Source organism: Delphinapterus leucas, chromosome 8 (assembly GCF_059928025.1).
Source record: "Delphinapterus leucas isolate spDelLeu-1000000601 "Yukka" chromosome 8, BTC_Dleu_Yukka2, whole genome shotgun sequence".
NCBI classification, from domain to species: domain Eukaryota; kingdom Metazoa; phylum Chordata; class Mammalia; order Artiodactyla; family Monodontidae; genus Delphinapterus; species Delphinapterus leucas.
In genome coordinates this window covers 36,298,939-36,317,601 of record NC_143136.1, presented here as the reverse complement: position 1 = coordinate 36,317,601, position 18,663 = coordinate 36,298,939, and the positions used below count along the sequence as shown (strand labels likewise).

General features: G+C 39.9%; 1 protein-coding gene across 1 annotated transcript in view; it reads right to left on the bottom strand.

Annotated features, from left to right (window-relative positions):
* Positions 1–3,605: 3,605 nt before the first annotated feature.
* SATB2 (SATB homeobox 2) overlaps positions 3,606–18,663 on the bottom strand; it is a 189,835-nt gene continuing 174,777 nt past the window's right edge. The window contains exon 10 of the mRNA XM_022567336.3: positions 3,606–8,076. Coding sequence (XP_022423044.1) covers positions 7,615–8,076 — 462 coding nt within the window. The 3' untranslated portion in view covers positions 3,606–7,614. The remainder of the gene's footprint in view (positions 8,077–18,663) is intronic.

The following is an 18,663-nucleotide window of genomic DNA, read 5'->3' as shown; positions in this document are numbered from 1 at the left end:
ATTGATTGGTTTAAAAAAAAAACACGCTTTGTGCCCTCCTGGTGTTTTCACTGGGGTTAAGGAACTGACAAGTAGACAAAAACATGAAAAATAAGTAAATTATACATGATAGAAGCTATGAAAAAAAATAAGGTAGGGTAGGATAAAAGGGATCCAGAAGGTGGGCGTGGGGTCTGTTGCAATTTTTTTTTTAAATAAATTTATTTATTTGTTTGTTTATTTTTTGCTGTGTTGGGTCTTTGTTGCTGCGTGCGGGCTTTCTCTAGTTGTGGCGAGTGGGAGCTGCTCTTCGTTGCAGTGCACGGGCTTCCCATTGTCGTGGCTTCTCTTGTTGCGGAGCACGGGGGCTCTAGGTGCGCGGGCTTCAGTAGTTGTGGCACGTGGGCTCAATAGTTGTGGCTCGCGGGCTCTAGAGCGCAGGCTCAGGAGTTGTGGCGCACGGGCTTAGTTGCTCCGCGGCATGTGGGATCTTCCCGGACCAGGGCTCGAACCCGTGTCTCCTGCATTGGCAGGCGGATTCTCAACCACTGCGCCCCCAGGGAAGCCCTGTTGCAATTTTAAATAAGGTGGTCAGAGTAGTTGTCATTGAGGAGGTGACGTCTGAGCAGACTGAGGGGGACTGAGGCGTGAGCGTGCAGCTGTCCGGGGGAAAAGCTCTCCTGGCAGAGTGAAGAGGGAGAAGAGTAAAGGCTCTAAGGCCAGAGTGAGCCCTTTATTCCAGGGACAGCCAGGAGGCCGATGTGGCTGGAGCCCAGGAAGCAGGAGGAAAGCGGAAGGGAAGGAGGTTAGAGAGGGTCAGATCAGGTGAGAGAGCATGGTGCCTCTGACCGAGCTGGGAGCGGTATTGAAGGTGAGAGACTGTCAGACCGTGAATGTGTTTTGAAGGTAGAGCCAAAAGAACTTTGCTGACAGAAAAATAATAAAGGATAAAGCCAAGGTTTTAGGTCCAAGCAACTGGAAGTTTGGAGTTGCCATCAGCTGGGTGGACCACATTTGGGGAGGAAGATAAGGTCACCTGGGGACATGTTCAGTGGAAGTGTGAGCAGGCAGTACAACTGGACAGTTTGGAGACCCAGAAAAGGTCTAGGCTGCAGGTAGAAAGTGGAGGTCGTCGGCACACGGGGACACTTAGTGTCCCGACAGCGGATGAGGAAGGAGTGTGGATCTGGGAAGAGGAGGCTCAAAGAAGGCACCTGCAGCACCTGAGCATTCATGGAGGGAAAAGAAGGAATCTGCAAAACACAGCAGAAACGAGCAGGAGTGAAGCAGGAGGAAAACAAGAGAGTGGGTGCCATTCGTGTTGAAACATCTAATTTTGAAGACTTCGGAAGGCTACTAAACGGTCTCTTTCATTTTCTTACTCATTTAGAAAGAAAACCATATTATAGCTCTTGACAGGAAGAAGGAAAGAGAGGAAGAGAGGGGGGGAACGAAAGAGATTGTAATAAGAGACAGTGGAAGAAAGAGAGGGACAAAAGCAGGACATAAACGGCGCACACGGTAGCCCTTCAGGCACAAATGCTTTCAATAGTGTAAAACAACTTCTAAAAACATTAGACTTAATCCTACTCTAAAACTCATCTGAAGTATTTTAAGTCATTTATAGCATCTTACTATATCCTGCTTCTCTTTCTCTCTTGGAAGGAAGAAAGAAAGGAAGGATTTGTTCTAAATGCTTCTACCTAGTTATTTTCTTTAATCATAACAACAGTTCTGAGATCTCTGAATTATCAGCCCCATTTTATGGATGAAGAAACTGAGGATCTGAAAAATAGCAAGCTGCAAAACTGGTAAGAAATAGAACCTAGGATAGCTCACTGCCTTCTCACAATCAACTTGAGAGTAAATCGAGAAAGAATTTTCTCCTTACCTTTTCCTTAAGGTGGGCGAGGGTTCCTAGGACTGCACAGTCCAAAGTTGCTACAGAGACTACCAGGACTCCCTTAGTCTGTGCTGTTTTGCGTTAAAACGGGATTATAGTTGTTAATGGATAGTGAATAAATTATAGTTCTCTCTTTAATTAATCATTGCTCTGCACTATTCATTACAGTGCTAATGGAATATTTTTGTAATTATTTCTCCATATGTGAAGGTAACACTTTAAATCTCTTAAAATGTCTCCTAAGAAGCTACTTCTAGATTTTTTTCTGGGACAGTTTTACAAGCAGAGCATGGTGGTTTTTAAAATAGGTTTTTCCTTTAGAACAAAACTCCATCAGAAATGTCATACTCAGACAAGATGATGAAAAAGTGTGTGAAGAGAAGTCAAAAGGTCATTTCATACAAAATATGTTGGCCAATAAATTGATGTTCAGTTCATACAGCCTTTCTAGGACACACTAGGACATAAAGAGAGGTGGTGTGATACTGGGGGTGGAAATGTAAGCTTTGGAGACATGCAGGCTTGGCTTTAGGTCCTAGCTCTACCGTCTCCCTGAAATATTGCGCTGGCAGAGTTCTAAATCACCTGGCCCTCGCTGCACTTTTCATTCTTCATTTCTGTCTCCAACTCAGTGTGCCAGTCCTAGACATGCTCATCCAGAGGAAACACTGTCACACCTATTTCCCCAGGGCTCATGTCACCTCCACCAGCCCACTCTCGTTCTCTGCATGGATGAATGCAAAGAAAAACTTCACACTTTCCCACTGAGCAAATACAGCAACCACAATATGCCACAAGAACTGGGACAGTCCTGTCAATGTGGAATACTCTGAATGCTATGTGAGCACAGGAGGATTTGTAACCACACTGGCAGGGCAGATCAGAAAGGCTTCCTGGAAGAAGTGGTGCTTGGACTGATTCTTAAAGTTAGCAAGGAAAAGAACTCAGGGTGGGAAGGAGGAAGAGGTACAAGGTACCAGAAGTAGCAGCAGGATAAATGTGCCTTTTCGCTATCTTCTTCTTATCTACTATTATCTTCAACATCCTTCTGGATACCTTCTCTGGCAGAGGCTGTGAGTTGCCTACCAGATATCCACTCTACCCTTCTCTCTGGAATTAATGGAACAGCTAGAAACATTTACCAGTCTCCCTTGCATTTAGGTGGGGGACTTGAATAAGTCCCATAAAAGAAAGGGAGTATGCCATTCTTTACTCCTTCTTCCACCCTGGTGTCTGAAAGGTGGATGTGATGGCGAGGCTCTAGCAATCATCCTGGACTAAGAGGAAGATGGAACACAGGAACATAGGGAGAAATGGAGCTGGGAGCTGGAAGGAGTTTGAGTCCCTGACAACTTCGTGAAGCCAGAATACCTCAGCAATTTCTTTTATGTAAGAAATAGGTAAACTCTTCTCTTATGATTACTTTGTATTTTTTAAAATTACATGCAGCCAATCCTAAGTAACGCACCTTTCAAGACCATTCTAGCTCACAAATAATGATAATTTCTTTCTCTACATTTTAGCACATATTTGTATCACTCACTAAACAAATAAACATCTGTCTGGAGACAACCGTTGAATGATAATATCACTTTTCCTGGATTTATATCATACATTTCCAATAAGATATAAGCTCCTTGAGGGGAGAGTGTTAAATCATACAGTTTTCCTTGTCACCTCAGCTCTTAGCAAATTATCTGGTATAGAGTACATGTTTAAATAAGTGTTTACTGTCTAATTATGCCATGATTGCTCTTTAGAAAAAATGTGGGGACTTTTAAATCTTTGTTTAAAACTTTGCAGAAAGTGAAATAACAGAGTAAAGGAAAGTATCTCTTCTAAGGAAAAAAAAGAAAGAAAGAAAAGACAAAAACTCAACCGATAAAGTGATGGCTCTGAGATGACATGACTTAACATACAGTCAAGAAGTCTCTGACTTTGTTTTCTTGGAAATAAAAGTTGTTAGCACAGAGACCACCTTCTAGGCCAAAGCCAATCCATCCATGGGCAGAGCCACCCGGTTTTGAGTTTGTCACCTCCAGTGAATTATGACCCCCCCTCCCACAGAACACAGCCTCAGGCAGGTGGAAAGAATTTGTGTTATAAGGCAGACTATCTCACACATGCTTTACTTCTATGTCTTTATCCCAAATGCAGAATTCATGTGAATTTGCATAAGCAACTTGTTTCACCCTCTACTGAATCTCTAATTTTTCTTTAAAAACCTTTAGCACCGTGCTGTGGGGCTGTCCGCCTTTCTGCAAACACCCAGTTTCCACAAACTGTCCTTAAAACTTATCTACACAGTCCACGGGCTATCAACCATCATGCGAAAAAAGGCAAGTGAAACTGGGGAAGAAAGGGAAGAAAAATTACAACTGTATGCCGACCAAATGAAAACAAAAGGAAAAAGAAAACACTTTTTAATTGACGTTCTCTTTGTCAGTTCTGAAGCTAAGCACTTGCTCCTTCCTTATTAACTTTAGTCTTTAGAGCAATTTTTTCCGTTGTGAGCACTTTCTAAAAAATCATTTTCACACATTTCTCAGATCCATCAATCCTTCCGGCATTCCTCTATGCTCGCATTATGGCAGCCGGCTCTAAATATAAAAGACTTTTATTATGTCCATTAACCATGGACATATGTGCTCCAAAAGTTTCCTGACACGCACTCATTTGTGGGTTTTTAATTATAAACAGAAAATATTCACTAGAAAAATAAAGAAGCAAGCCCATCAATATATCTTCATAAATTGAGTTTTGTTTGTATACAACAAAACATCTGGGCAAATGACTCCCCCAGTTGCCAGTTCCAGGATGTGAGCATGCATACGTTTATAAACACACAGAGGTGCACATACATTCGCATGTGCAATTAAATTCTTGCATTGGACAGGACTCAAACATCTGTAATTGCAGGTACAAGCTGTCTTGTAAATAAAGGAATGGATTTTCCTTACACTCACCAGGTCTCATTCCACACAAAAAACCAAGTAGGAAAGAGGGCAATGCCCAGTAAAATACTTGACAAAGTCGTATTTTTTGAATGCATTTTATTTTAACAACCAAAAAATTCTAACAGCCTAACAATGCACATAAGTTAAAAATTAATTATCACTTAGTGATAACAAAGATAGTTGATTTACATGGAAAAAAGAACATTTACAATATGTTAATCCTTATTCACATTGTTGATATCGCAATAAAACACAATTTGTTTTTTCATTTCACAAAAAAAAAAAAAAAAAGGCGGGAAATTGTGCTTTGTCAAGAGGCACTACAAGAGAAAGTTTCTTCTTCCAAATAGATATTATATGACAGATATTGAATAAATAGACATATATGCATTGTAATTCGCAAAGATCTGGCAAGACCACAGGCTAAAATGCCCACAGATTCACTTAGAACCACTGCAAACTTGGCAGTGAAATTAAAAAATAAAAGGCAAGACTTAGCATTGAAAAATACCTAATAAATTTTTGGTTGAAGTGTAAAAGATACCAAATGCGGATGCCATCGATAGATGAGCCACCTTGTAAGAGCTTGGCAAAATCAGTTTCCATTACGTGTACAGAGTGACCTTCAGCAACAGTGTAAGAAGACAATTTGGAAAAGAGTAACTCGGATATTAGGAAGCAGCAACCATGGACTTTCTGATTAAAGCTGCAGCATACTACAGAAGTAGGAAGGATGGGCCCAGGGCTTGACTGCAAACAGCCATCCTTCTGCAAAGGTATATGATGCTCATGTCAAGATAATTTTTTAAACATCATTATTTGAAAAAGTACAGGAAAATGTCCCTTTAAAAACTCCAGAGGTTACTGAGCAGCTAGAATTAGCTTGTATTGCAACATGTCTTCTCCCTGTATATTGTAAGTTCTGAGTTAATATCTACACATAGAGGTTTGTTTTTTTTTTAACTCCGACCTTTTATACCTTTCAAATATATAAATAGTATTAACAGTTATATTACAATGTTTGTGTAGTAAACAGAAAATAACTTTCAAAGTGATATTGCATGAGGTCTTTGAAAAGGCTGCATGAGAGCACAACTCTAAAAAAAATCCAACCGTGTGGGACTGTTTGACGGCCACCTTGAAGCATGAGATTAGTTTCACTCGGCCAGTCCTGAAGGTGAGGTCTCCTCTTGCAATGACTAGAAGTAGAAGTGGGGAGTAATGGTTTCTGATGGGAAGCTAGAGGCGGGGGAGGACTATAGTAGATTGCAGCTTTAATGCTCATTCCACTGAATAGCCAGTCGGCATTAGTTCTGCTTTATGTAAGGTAACTGCTATGTAGGTAACTGGGAAAATGTTTCCATTTATGAGGAGTAGGTGATTCCACTGAAATTGCTTTGCTTACTCTATTGCCTGGAGCTGCACAATGATTCAAAAACAGGTTCTTGCTAGGGCTGCCCCCATAGTAGGGAAGGGATGAGGTGCGTGAGAGCAAGGACTAAAAACGTCTGGTTAGGTGCATGGAATACGTACAAAGAGGAAGCCCAAAGTGAAACAGAAATGAGAAACGTCTTTCGGGAGATGAAGGGATGGAGATTTATTTGAGAGGGAGCCCCTTTAACTGGGCAGCAACTTCTTTTCTAACTTAATATTACATTGAACTATTTTCTATTTTAAAAAAAAAAGAAAAAGAAAACAGCAACAATAAACAAGTTTTAAATGAGCAGGCTTACTAATTTTAAGATCTGAAGCCACAAGCAGGTAAATAAATTTCACAATAAAATGTGGCTCATACTGTGAATTCCATTTGTCTGACATCAGTATGTCATTTTATCGAGACTGCACTAATGGACAAGTTTTCTCTGTACTGAATTTCAGCTTTACTCATTTGGAAGTCCACAGAAACACATCTGTTCACTACAGTAACGACAAGTTGAATAACGGAATGCGAGTCATTTTAAGTGTGCATTGTGTCTTTAAGATTAATTTGACTGGTATCATTTTAAGGTGCCCTGATTTTTTTTTCACTTTACTTTCTTCTTCTTTCTTTCTTCCTTTCTTTTTTTTTTTTTTTTTGGCAGTGTTGATTTGTTTTGTTAAATACATACCTCAAAAATTACCCATCAAGCTGCCAGATAGGAAGCCATAGAATTAAAAAAAAAAAAATCAGGGACAAACACAGAAAATAAATAGGAATTCAAAAATAGTCACCCCACCCTGAGAGCAGGCCGCAGTTTATCAAAAAGCCAAAGCGACTCACTGTGAAGTGGTTTTTTTTAATACATAAACAAGTCTCTTCTTTAAGAACTCATTTCACAGTCTATTCTTTCGGATTGTAAAGTTCTCTGTCCCATGCAATTTAATATATATATGTAAATATATAGATATATACATATACATATACACACACACTTGTAGCTTCCTTCATTTATTTCATAGGTCTTTTCATCCTGGAACTTGCCTGGTGTCTCTTCCATAAGTGCAAGGATAATGAAGGCAGAGTCTCCTGTGATTATAATGACTACGATCCAGTCCATTGTAAAGTGTAACACTTTAGTGTCTTTGCCAAGGCGATGTCTGATTCAGAAATACTGAACTTATTCAGTCTACAGGTGTACCCTGTGCAACAGAGAAATGTCAAAAAAAGGTAAGGAAAACAAAACAGACCTAAAAAAAAGACAAAAATAAAATAAAGCAACCAAAAAAAAGTTTTTAAAGAAACTCAAACAGAAAATCCTTGGACCGATGTATTGCTTTGCCTGGTGGCAGTTCACATTATCTCTGGTCAATTTCAGCAGGCGCCGCCTTGCTTTTCTCCGCACTCTCCTCCTCAGCCTCCACTTTGTACATCTCCTCCGAGCCTTCCTCGCTGTCATTCTCCTCCGACTCTGTCAGCAGCTCCTCGTCCTTATACTCGGCCACGTCCACCACCGAGCCCAGGTGTTCCTTGAGCTTCCCATGATGCTTCACGTGGTACCGCTGGTTCTGGAAGAACTTGATGATGGTGTGTTTGGGGAGATCCAGCTGAGCAGAAAGAGTGTGGATGGCTTCCTGGTCAGGGTACAGGCCCACGTCATGGATGAAGCTCTGGAGGATCCCTAGGGCTTCCAAAGAGATCTTTGTGCGAGACCGAGGCTTTTTGGTGCAACTGTCTTCAGTCGGAGGAGGCGGGGGAGGTGCTTCTTCTCTGGGAGGGGAGCTCTCCTTGGCTGGCTGAGACTGCTGTCTGTGCAGGACCTGATAATTAAAATTTAAACAAAATTAACATGTGATTCACAATCTTACCTTTCAAAAGCCATCCGCCCAGTGAAATACGTGTTGTCTAGCTAGCACTGTAGTGATGCTGTAGTCATGGTAAGTTCAGGTCTTCTGAAAACTTAAAAGAATTTCTGGAGATTCAGAATCTCCTCTACAAAGCAAGAGGTTAATAATAGTAATGTTTCCATTCTGAGGCACAAAGAAGTTAAGTCATTTGTTGCCAAAGGTCATTCGAATTCAAAGGATCTGGCTCCAGGGCCTTGCTGTTAACTAGCGTGGTGTGCTACCTCTCTGAAGCCCAATGACAAAGAAACCGGACCCAGAGGAAAAGTGCAGGCTCTACAAATGAGATCACACGGGCTCACGTCCAGACTCTTCCCCTTAGCTGGGTGTCCTTGTGCAAGACACTAAACATCTTTAAGCCTCAATTTTATCATCTATGAAAGAAAGATAAGACACTGACTTCCTAGGGATGTTGGAAGGATTAAATGACATAATGCATGTAAAGAACAGTGCTTGCCTTAAACCAGAGGTTGACAAACTTTTTCAGCAAAGGGCCAAATAGGAAATATTTTAGCCTTAGCAGGGCCATACCGTCTCTGTTGTGATGCCTCATCTCTATAGTGTGAGCATAAACAAATGATCATGGCTATGTTCCAATAAACTTTATTTATAAAAACAGGTGGCAGGGACTTCCCTGGTGGTCCAGTGGTAAAGAATCTGCCTTCCAATGCAGGGGACTCGGGTTCAATCCCTGGTCTGGGAACTAAGATCCCACATGTCGCAAGGCAACTAAGCCCACACGCCACAACTAGAGAGAGAAAAATCCACATGCCACAACTAGAGAGAAGCCCATGCGCCGCAATGAAAGATCCTGCATGCCACAACTAAGACCCAACGTACCAAATTAATTAATTAATTAATTTTAAAAAAACAAAACAGGTGGCAGACTGGATTTGGTCCATGGGCCAGAGTTTGTTCACCTCTGGCTTAGGGCAAACATCCGATAAATGATAGTCATTATTAGATCAGCCTCATAATTACTTAGAGTATAACAGTGGAATAAGTCAGTATTTGAGTCAGAAAATCAAGTCTCCATAAAATTAAGAACAACTTTTGTTTATTTTCTTTTAGCCCTGATCTTAATCCTTAAACAAGAATGTTTTTTAAAAATATAAAAACTTCCAAATTAATTAAAAGACATAATTTTTATTAAATTATGCCCTTTAAATGACTAGATTATACTCATATAAATGGACCTCCTCAATCTTACTGATGTCAAGGAGACAGCAGTGAGTGGTGGCTTGAAGCAAGATTTTGGTTCCCTGCCCAGGAATTGAACCTGGGTAGCCTGGGTGAAAACCAGGAATCCCAGCCACCAGTCCAGCAGAGGCTAGAGAACAAACTATTCATCCTTTGTTCTGCAATCCACTTCCTTTTTTTTGTTTGTTATCCTTCATGTCAAGGTTTTCTAGCTGTAATTAATTTAAATTTCTCTTTCATTTCTACCTATTCCCCACTCATTAGAAAACAAAACAAAACCGAAACAAAAACCTCTAGTATTTAAATACTAGATCCAAGTTGGAGCCACTCCTGCCTGGGGTGCCACGTCAGCAGATTGAACTTTCGTGTTGCTATAAATACTCTGCTTGACCAGAAACACAGTATCCTGTCAGCAAATCCCCAAATGCAACGCCAGCTCTGGGCTCCACACTCACTTCTTTGCTCTCTGATCTTTCTAAATAAGGTCAGATATGCAACCCCAGACAATCATGCCCTGTTTTCTGTGTCGTCACTTCTAACGCTCTATAAAACTGGCCCAAAATCCCTCCGGAAGAGTGTTCCACTGCTTGTGAGGAACTGTACCCCCTACAACCGATGGATTGTTCTGTTCCCCTTGAATAAAGGACATCAAACCGATTACTACATTGGTTTAGTTTTGTCATTTGACACTAGTTAGGCAAGCTTATTCTTGACCCTCATAACTGCTTCTTCAGCGTCATCTCTGCATGGAAAAGTTTCCCATTTTAATATTTATGAACTTTTTCAATCTGACTAAAGAAAGAGAAAGCAATACAGAGGAGATTGTCCAAACAACTCGCCCCTGTCCCCCTCAGAGGCCTATGTGAGAAGGACTTCCTGGAGAGGGCGCATGGGACCCTGAAGAGGAACTCAGCCGCTGCTCACACCCTGCAACATCAGCGGCAGCGCTATAACAGCAAAAGGCTACCAGGAAGGTTCCCATTAGAAAGTATTATGTCAACTCCAAAGGCAAAGACCGAATTTCCTCCACGCAGGTCAGTGTCTAACATCCTGGAAGTTCCCAAGACCTTTAAGAATAGTGAGTTCACTTTTTTAAAAAACACATGTTTCTCTTTTACCATTCTCTCCTATTTTAGGTGGTGTTTTCCATGTTAGAGTAACAAATTAAACATTTTCCAAAGCTCAGGGGGAACTCAGTCCAGTCAATGAAGAAGAAAACATGTCTAGTTACACGAGAGAAACATTGGTACCACCACTACCAGCACCACCACACACTACCCAGATGACAAATTTTTTTTAAACTACAAAACATCAACATCAAAGCAAGCATTTAAGAAAACAATCTCTGCCATTTATCCTAGTCTCAGGGACTACCTGATGAAAAACTAATTTCTTACCGATGTGAAAATGTCAGCCTTTTCTGTAGAATTGAATAGATATTAGGGCAGATGACATTGTTACTTAGGTAACAGAAGAGGATGAAACTTTTAAAATAATAATTCGTAACAAGTAACAATCAATATAACAATAAAAGGATAATCAAATGCAAATAAGAATACCCATTATAATAAGCTGATGGCTGGTGGCAGAAAGAAATCTAAAACAGAAGACCATAAACAGTGGCACTGAAGGTCCATATAGTGTCGACCAATTAAAATGAATGTTCTTGACATTTTCTTTACCCCTTTCAACTAAGAGTAAACGTATGTGGTCTGCTGTGGTAAGCAGGCATCAGCAAAACAGTGAGAGCTCCATTACTTCAACATCCTAATTATAGCTGGCAGGGAGAGGAGACCTGCACGGTGGACCCACGCTGCTCATGGCAGCTTTGATGGCAGGAAGATATTTGCTCTGAGGTTATAAGATTGTAATCTGGGCAGCTTGAACACTGCAATAAATGAACCTCTACATCAACAGGTGAAGATTATTTTTGGGGGGGGTCGGTAAGAAGGACAGAGAGAGACTGAAATTACATAGGAATATGTACTCACACAACATGTATACTCAAGCACAAGGACCCCCTTTTAGAGCAATTGTGATAATTGGAAAACAAAAGAGAATTAAAATGCCCCATTTTTTAAATTATGCTTGCCTTCTGTAGTAAAAGTCAGCATAACGGTTCCACTTAATTAAATAATTAGATTGGTTCTTTAGGGGTTTTCCATTGTGCATTGGTTAGATTTAAAGAGATTTTCCAAAACTATACTTTTAAGTTACTATAATCTTTCTGCACGATAGGGTTCATTCTTCTCCTGAGGTCCCACCAATTGGCCTATTTCACCCCCCCCTTCTAACTTTGAACCTAGCAGTAGTAACACACAGATACAGAGAAGCCACACATGAAACAGAGAAACAATAATCATAGTAGCCACCACTTACTGAATGCTTACTCTGCGCCAGACAGTTTTAAGAACTTTACATCGATTAACTCATTTAGTCCTCACAGTTCCTTGTGAAGGTGCTACTTGGATCCAGAACAACCTAGAAACATGGAGCATCTCAGGAACACCCTCAAAATTGGAAATTTTAAACACAGAGAGCTGTCAGTCTAAGACAGTAGGTTTCCTCGGAACAATGACAATGTGGCTGCCATCAGAGGAGAGGAAGATGTTTCTCAGAGAGCTAGCAGCAATGGAAATGATCTACAAAGTGAGATATCCTGTGTCAGGTCAGACGATGCTCTATATTGAGTTGGGAGCCATGACAATATTTGCATGAAGAAGGTTAAATAATATTTCTGGTATCTTCAAGCAGATAGGAAGGAGCGCAATATTCATAATATCTGAGATGAAAAGAGTCCCCAAGTTACTCTGTCCCAGCTATCTTCATTCCCCTGAAATGTTCGGATTACTCCAGGCACAGAGTTATTTATTGTCTTCTATAATTTTTAGCAAAAAGAACTGCCTACAGGGCTTCCCTGGTGGCGCAGTGGTTGAGAGTCCGCCTGCCGATGCAGGGGACACGGGTTCGTGCCCCGGTCCGGGAAGATCCCACACGCCGCGTAACGGCTGGGCCCGTGAGCCATGGCCGCTGAGCCTGTGCTCCGCAATGGGAGAGGCCGCAACAGTGAGAGGCCCGCGTACCGAAAAAAAAAAAAAAAAAAAAAGAACTGCATACATTTCCTCACTAGCCACCTGCAGTAGCTTATTATTATGACAAACAATCAGGAAATTCTTCTTACTGTCGTGTAGTGCTTCTTCCAGTGGTGTGAATACTCTGAACAAAAACAGAGCAGAGCCTACTGCTTACGATGTGGTATTCCCCAGGCGGGGAAATCAGTCCAAATGCTCTCCCCAAACCCTCCATCTAAAGAGCGGGATCAAGTCGCCTTTTCTGCACTTTCCCACATCTTGACTAACTAATGCCAACTCTTTTAGTCTCGTCTTCATAGGACAGGTTTCTGAACACCCACTTAAGTGAACTTTAGTTTTTCTGTCCGAACTTCTCAGAGATATTTGAAACTCCTTGTTTGTTAACTAGAATGACTCAAGTTTGGTCCCTGTCCCCAGCCAGTGCCCTGAGTACCTCCGGCCTGAGGCCATGTCATTGATTCCCGCTGGATGGACTACACGCCATCCTGTTCCTCAGCTCATCTGACAGTTCACGCATATATTTCTGGCTGATTGACTTTTTGAAACCACAAAATTTACAATGACTGCAACCAAGACAGAGGATGCGCTGCCATCTGAACAGAGATAGGCTCTTTCCTAACAAGTTCTTCCCAAGCCCAGATGATTGTTTTCTGGTATTTTTTTTTAAAAAAGGTAAGTATAATGGAGCAGCTACCCAGATATTTATGCCCAAGTCTGCACACTTTCCAGACTCATCCTTTTTCCCCTTTTTCAAAATGGGCCTAGCAGTTGACCTTTCTATTCCTAAAGTCTCTCATCTCTCTTCACATGACTTTCCCGAATAACAGAATATATCATTCTGTAAAGATAGCTATCCATCCCTTTCCCCTTGACCTTTGCAAACTGAAGCCTGACAATTCATCCTATCTCATTTTGCTTTGGATTTTTCTCCATCACAACTGAACTTAAATTAATCTGGTCGGCAATTCATTTCTGATATTGATAATTTCTACAAAGAGAGTTTTAAAAGGTTTATTTAAAAGCCTCTTTCTTTTTTTGTAGCTTCTATTGTTAGTTTCTTAGGGTTCGCAGCAGTGAAATACCAAGGTGGCTTCAATAATAATGATAATACTATTAATATTAATGATAGGTGCTGGCATTCATGTAAGTTTATTACGAGCCTAAATGCTATAAATATATTTTATTTTCACAGTAATCCTGGAGTAAGCATTTTTACTCCATTTATGATGAGAAAATTGTGGTTCAGAGAGTATAGGTAATTTGTGTGAGGCCTCATAGCATCTAAATAGCAGGATTGGATATCTAAAACATATCTGATTTTAAATCCCATGCCCTTAAACATTACGTTCTCCTGTCTTCTGTGCGCAAGATCACATAAGAAAATTGAACAAAGGCTCTAGAGTAGAGGAGACAGACCATAAATAAGATATCAGGTAGTAATAAATACTGTAAGCAAAAATAGAGCCAAGCATAAGGAGGAGAACTGGGGGCAGAGGAAGTTATTTTAGATTCGGTAGTTCAAGGAAGGCTCCCTAAGGAGGTAGGATTTGAGCAGAGGCCTGAAGGAAGTGAGGACCAAACCATGAAAAAGAGCAAAGCAGACCAAGGGAAACCGCAAGTGAAAAGGCAGGGAGGCAGGAGTACACTTGGTATATTTGAAGAACTGCAAGGAAGGCAACATGTTAGAGCCGTGCCACCCAGTACAACAGATACTAGCCACATACGGCTACTGACATCTAAATTCATTAAAACTAAAAAAAAGAAAAAACTGAGTTCCCTCAGTCACACGAGCCACATTTCCAGTGCTAGATAACCACCCTGTGCAATACCATACTAGACAGCACAGATACAGCACATTGCCACCAGCACTGCCATCACAGGAATAGCTCGGACAGCCCTCCGCTAGAGAGAAATAACAACTGAGGGGCTGCCAGGGCCAGAGCCAGAGCAGCAGGGCCTTGGCATTCTACTGTCAGTAAGGTCTACCCTTACTGTGACCTGCAGTCATGTCCTCTGAGCTAGCCCCAAACACAGTAGGGCTTGAAACAACCACTAACACTAGAGAGAAGAGAAATATTCATGTATCCACACACTAAGTAAGAAATACTCAGCTCATAATATCAATATATTACTGGACTTTCAACATAGTATCACAAATAGCAACACTATCATAAAAACAACCAGAAGGATGCATCGGCACTTCTATCCTCAAGAGAACGGGGACTTCCCCGGTGGCTCAGTGGTTAAGAATCCACCTGCCAATGCAGGGGACATAGGTTCAAGCCCTGGTCTGGGAAGATCCCACATGCCACGGAGCAACTAAGCCCGTGCGCCACAACTAGTGAGTCTGTGCTCTAGAGCCGGTGAGCCACAACTACTGAGCCCGCGTGCCACAACTACTGAAGCCCTGTTGCCTAGAACCCGTGCCCCGCAACAAGAGAAGCCCGCGCACTGCAACGAAGAGTAGCTCCCACTCGCCGCAAGTAGAGAAAGCCTGCTCATAGCAACGAAGACCCGGTGCAGCCAAAATAAATAAATAAATTGGGAAAAAAAAGAGAGAATGGTAAACTTACATTAACTGATGGCTGCCTTCTTCATCAGAAGTGCTTATCATGTCTAAAAGAAATTATGTTTAAAACCATCGACCTCGGGTTGAGTAAAAAAAAAAATTCCATTTATCAAATATTTATGGAGTGTCTATAGTAACTGGACCTATTAATTTACAAAGCTTTCTAGTAAGGAGTCCTGTCTCCAACAGTTGGGTGTTGATGAACAAGTTATGGGTAAGACATAATCAAATAGAAAGTTAAAAGTTTAATAAGTCTTGCCTTCCTATTTATTCACTAAAATCTCATCAGGCTGAAATATGACATACATGTGTATAAATGAACATGAAGATGGCGATGAAGAAAGAAAGGTTGTAAATATATTCAAAAGAGATATCAACTTCTAAATAAAACCCAACACCTTCTTGCCCAGTGACAAAACACAATCGTAATAAGGATATATGTTGTTTTTCTGCCTTCGAAACTGAAAAGTTTAAAAACACAAGGACAAAATGGTACTGTGACAAAAGCTGACTAAGAAAGATAAAGCAGCTCTTCTTAAACCGCTCAGTGTTCAAATAGATTTTGAAGGCCTCAATGAAAACCAGCTGGAAGCCATGTGTAAAAAATAATGGCTTTTGCCTGCAGGGAAGGAAGTGAGATCCTAAATGATTAAGTTTAGGAAAGTATATAATTCACTGTATCATTATGGGGTGAACTGGATTACTTATAATATGCCAAGACTTTGTGGTCTTTTTTATATAGAGAAAATGAGAAATTATTAAGGAGGTGACTGTATAGGGTGGCTGATCCAGTGCGGTAATAGGCAATAGGTTAAAATTGGCTCCCAGGTGGCCACATCCCCCTCTCTCTGACAAGCCTCACCCATAGGAGTGAGCCTCACCAGAGCTTCAGGTCCTATGTGGTGATGTGCATCAATAGGAGATGACTTCTAACCGCATTTGAGTTAATATCAGAATATTTTTACTTGTTTAATTTTACCTCATCTCAAATAACAGAATGTAATATAGTTGATCCGAAGAAGGAAAGCATTCTTCCACTAAAAATCCTGAGAAAATATATTTACCAGGCAATAAGAACAATTGGTTAGCACAACTGGAAAGCCCTCATGCATAACTCAATTAGAATTTGTTAAATGAATAAGTGCTGCTATTTTTAAAATATACTATATATAAAATACCATATAACTGAGATATTTGTCTTAAGTTTCAGCAACCTAACTCTACCCCCTAGTTTTCCCTTTTTTTCAAAATCAGCACTTAAGACGGTTAATTTTAGCTCAGAACCTCAGTGGGGAGAATTTAGCATTAGTAATTAATAATTAATAGAACTATTATACATCTATCTCATTATTGGACTATAAGCTACATATTGGCACACATAAGTGCTCAGTACATCTTTGTTCTGCTGCACTGGATTAATTCCATATTCTCTCTTTCTTTAACTGCAGACCAGTTACTATTTTTGTTCTGTACAACTTATTGTTTTTTCTTTCTATTATTCATTTGTAGCAAAACTATGTTTTAAAAGTAAAGAAACTGTCACTCATTATAGGAACTTACATCCAGCAGGTATCTGAGAGCAAATATATATATATGTATATATATATTTTTAACCATTTTTGTGTGTGTTAAAAACAATTCCAGGGCATCACATAATCCTTAAGATTGCTTTTACATAAACTTTGTTAGCAGGAGTTGTGAGGTCACAAAGTTCTCGTTTTGAATCCAATCTTTATCCCCCAAAGCACATATGCTTATTAGCCTTGCAGCTGTGAGCAAGTTTCTTTCTCAGAGCCACAGCATTTGTTAATCTGTAAAATCTTCCTTGTAGTTTTATGAGGATTAAGTGAGATAATGCATGCTAAATACTTAGCAGAGTTCTTGTCATAAGTAAGGTTTCCGGAAGTAGTTTCTGTCATTAAAAAATGAGAGGAGGTTTTAAGAATCAGCAGTATAATGCCTCACGTAGTTTTCTGTAACTACACTTGTTATGAAAATTAGCAACAAATTCAGAGATTTGTCCGTCCTTTTCACTCCAAAAATCTACAGATCTACAAAGGAGAAAGTCCACCAATAAGCTGTCTTATTTCTTTCATTCATATACTGCACACATCTTAGTTCTTCCACGTGGCACCTAGCACGCGGAAGTTGCCGCTAAAGCATCTGTCACATGGAATTACACCTCATAATCATAATCCCTTTCAGGGTGACACCTTCTATATGCACAACCTGGGATCCTCTTAAGATGACCTCCTTTATCGGTTCTAGAAATGTGATCCACGGTCCCCTGGGGGAATCCCGATATCCCCACAGAGAGGTCCATGAATCAAAACTATTTTCATAGCAAAACTGAGACATTAGTTGCCTCTTTGACGGTGCTAAAACTTATACTGATGGTACAAAAGCAATGGTGGGGAAACTGCTGGCCTGTTAGCATAAGTCAAGTCAGTGGCACCAAACTTCACCAGTAGTTGTGTTCTTCACTGCCACATACACACAGTAAACATGCAACTTTCATTTAAGAATATCCTGATGAAGCAGTAATGTGGTATTAATTATATTAAATCTCAACTCTTGAGCATACTTCATTTTAATAGTCTGTGTGAGGAACTGGGAAATACACATAATGCACTTCTGTGGCATACTGAAGTTAAGATGCTTCTCATGAGAAAGAGCATTTGTGAGATGCTATGAGCTGACAGCTGAACTAGCACCTTTGTCTTGGAATAAATATCATTTTTACTTGAAGGAACAACCAACAGGCAGACTATGATTATTCAGACTTGGGTATGTGGCAGATATTTTCTTAAAAATAAAGTAAACCCGTCAATTCAAAAAAAAAAACAAGAAAAACCTGATAGTATTTGTTGCCAATGATTAAATTTTACCTTTCAAGCAAAAAATCAGAATTTTGGAAAACTTGTAGCTTCCACTAAAAGCTTAACAGTTCCCTAATACTTAAAGACTTCCCTGATGATACTGGCGGTGATTTAAGAAATTTAAAAAAATATGTCATACAATGAAATGTGTCAACATTTAGAAGATCTGAATAACTCAATATATCAATATTTTCTAAATGAGCATTGCATGATATTATAAAATGAATAGGTAAAAGATCCATTCAAAGTGCAAGGCAGACCAATGAATTATAAGGTAAAAAAGTATGAAAGTTCACTGATATGATTTTAGATTCTACTTGGCAGCCAACCTTTAAGAAACTACCACTTGTAGAGTTTTGTACAGAAGAAGAATGATCATAATTTCCTGGGAAGGCTATTAAAATATCCCTTCCTTTTCTAATTGCATGTCTGTGTGACGGTTGATTTTCTTCATTTACTTCAACCAAAACTACACTTTGTATCAGAATGAATGAGAAGCAATTATGAGAATCCAGTTGTCTTCCATTAAGTCAGACATTAAAAGTATTTGCAAATATATATGTAAAACAATGGGACTCTTATTTTTTTTTTGTTTTGGAGATAGTTATCTTCATAAAAATATATCATTTACGTGTAAATATTATTTATAATTATTTTCAGACAAACATTTAAAAGATTTCTCAGAACTAATTTCTAATATGGTAAATATTGATAGATATGCACATTTTTGGAGTCCTTAATAGTAAGAGTGAAAGGGGACCCT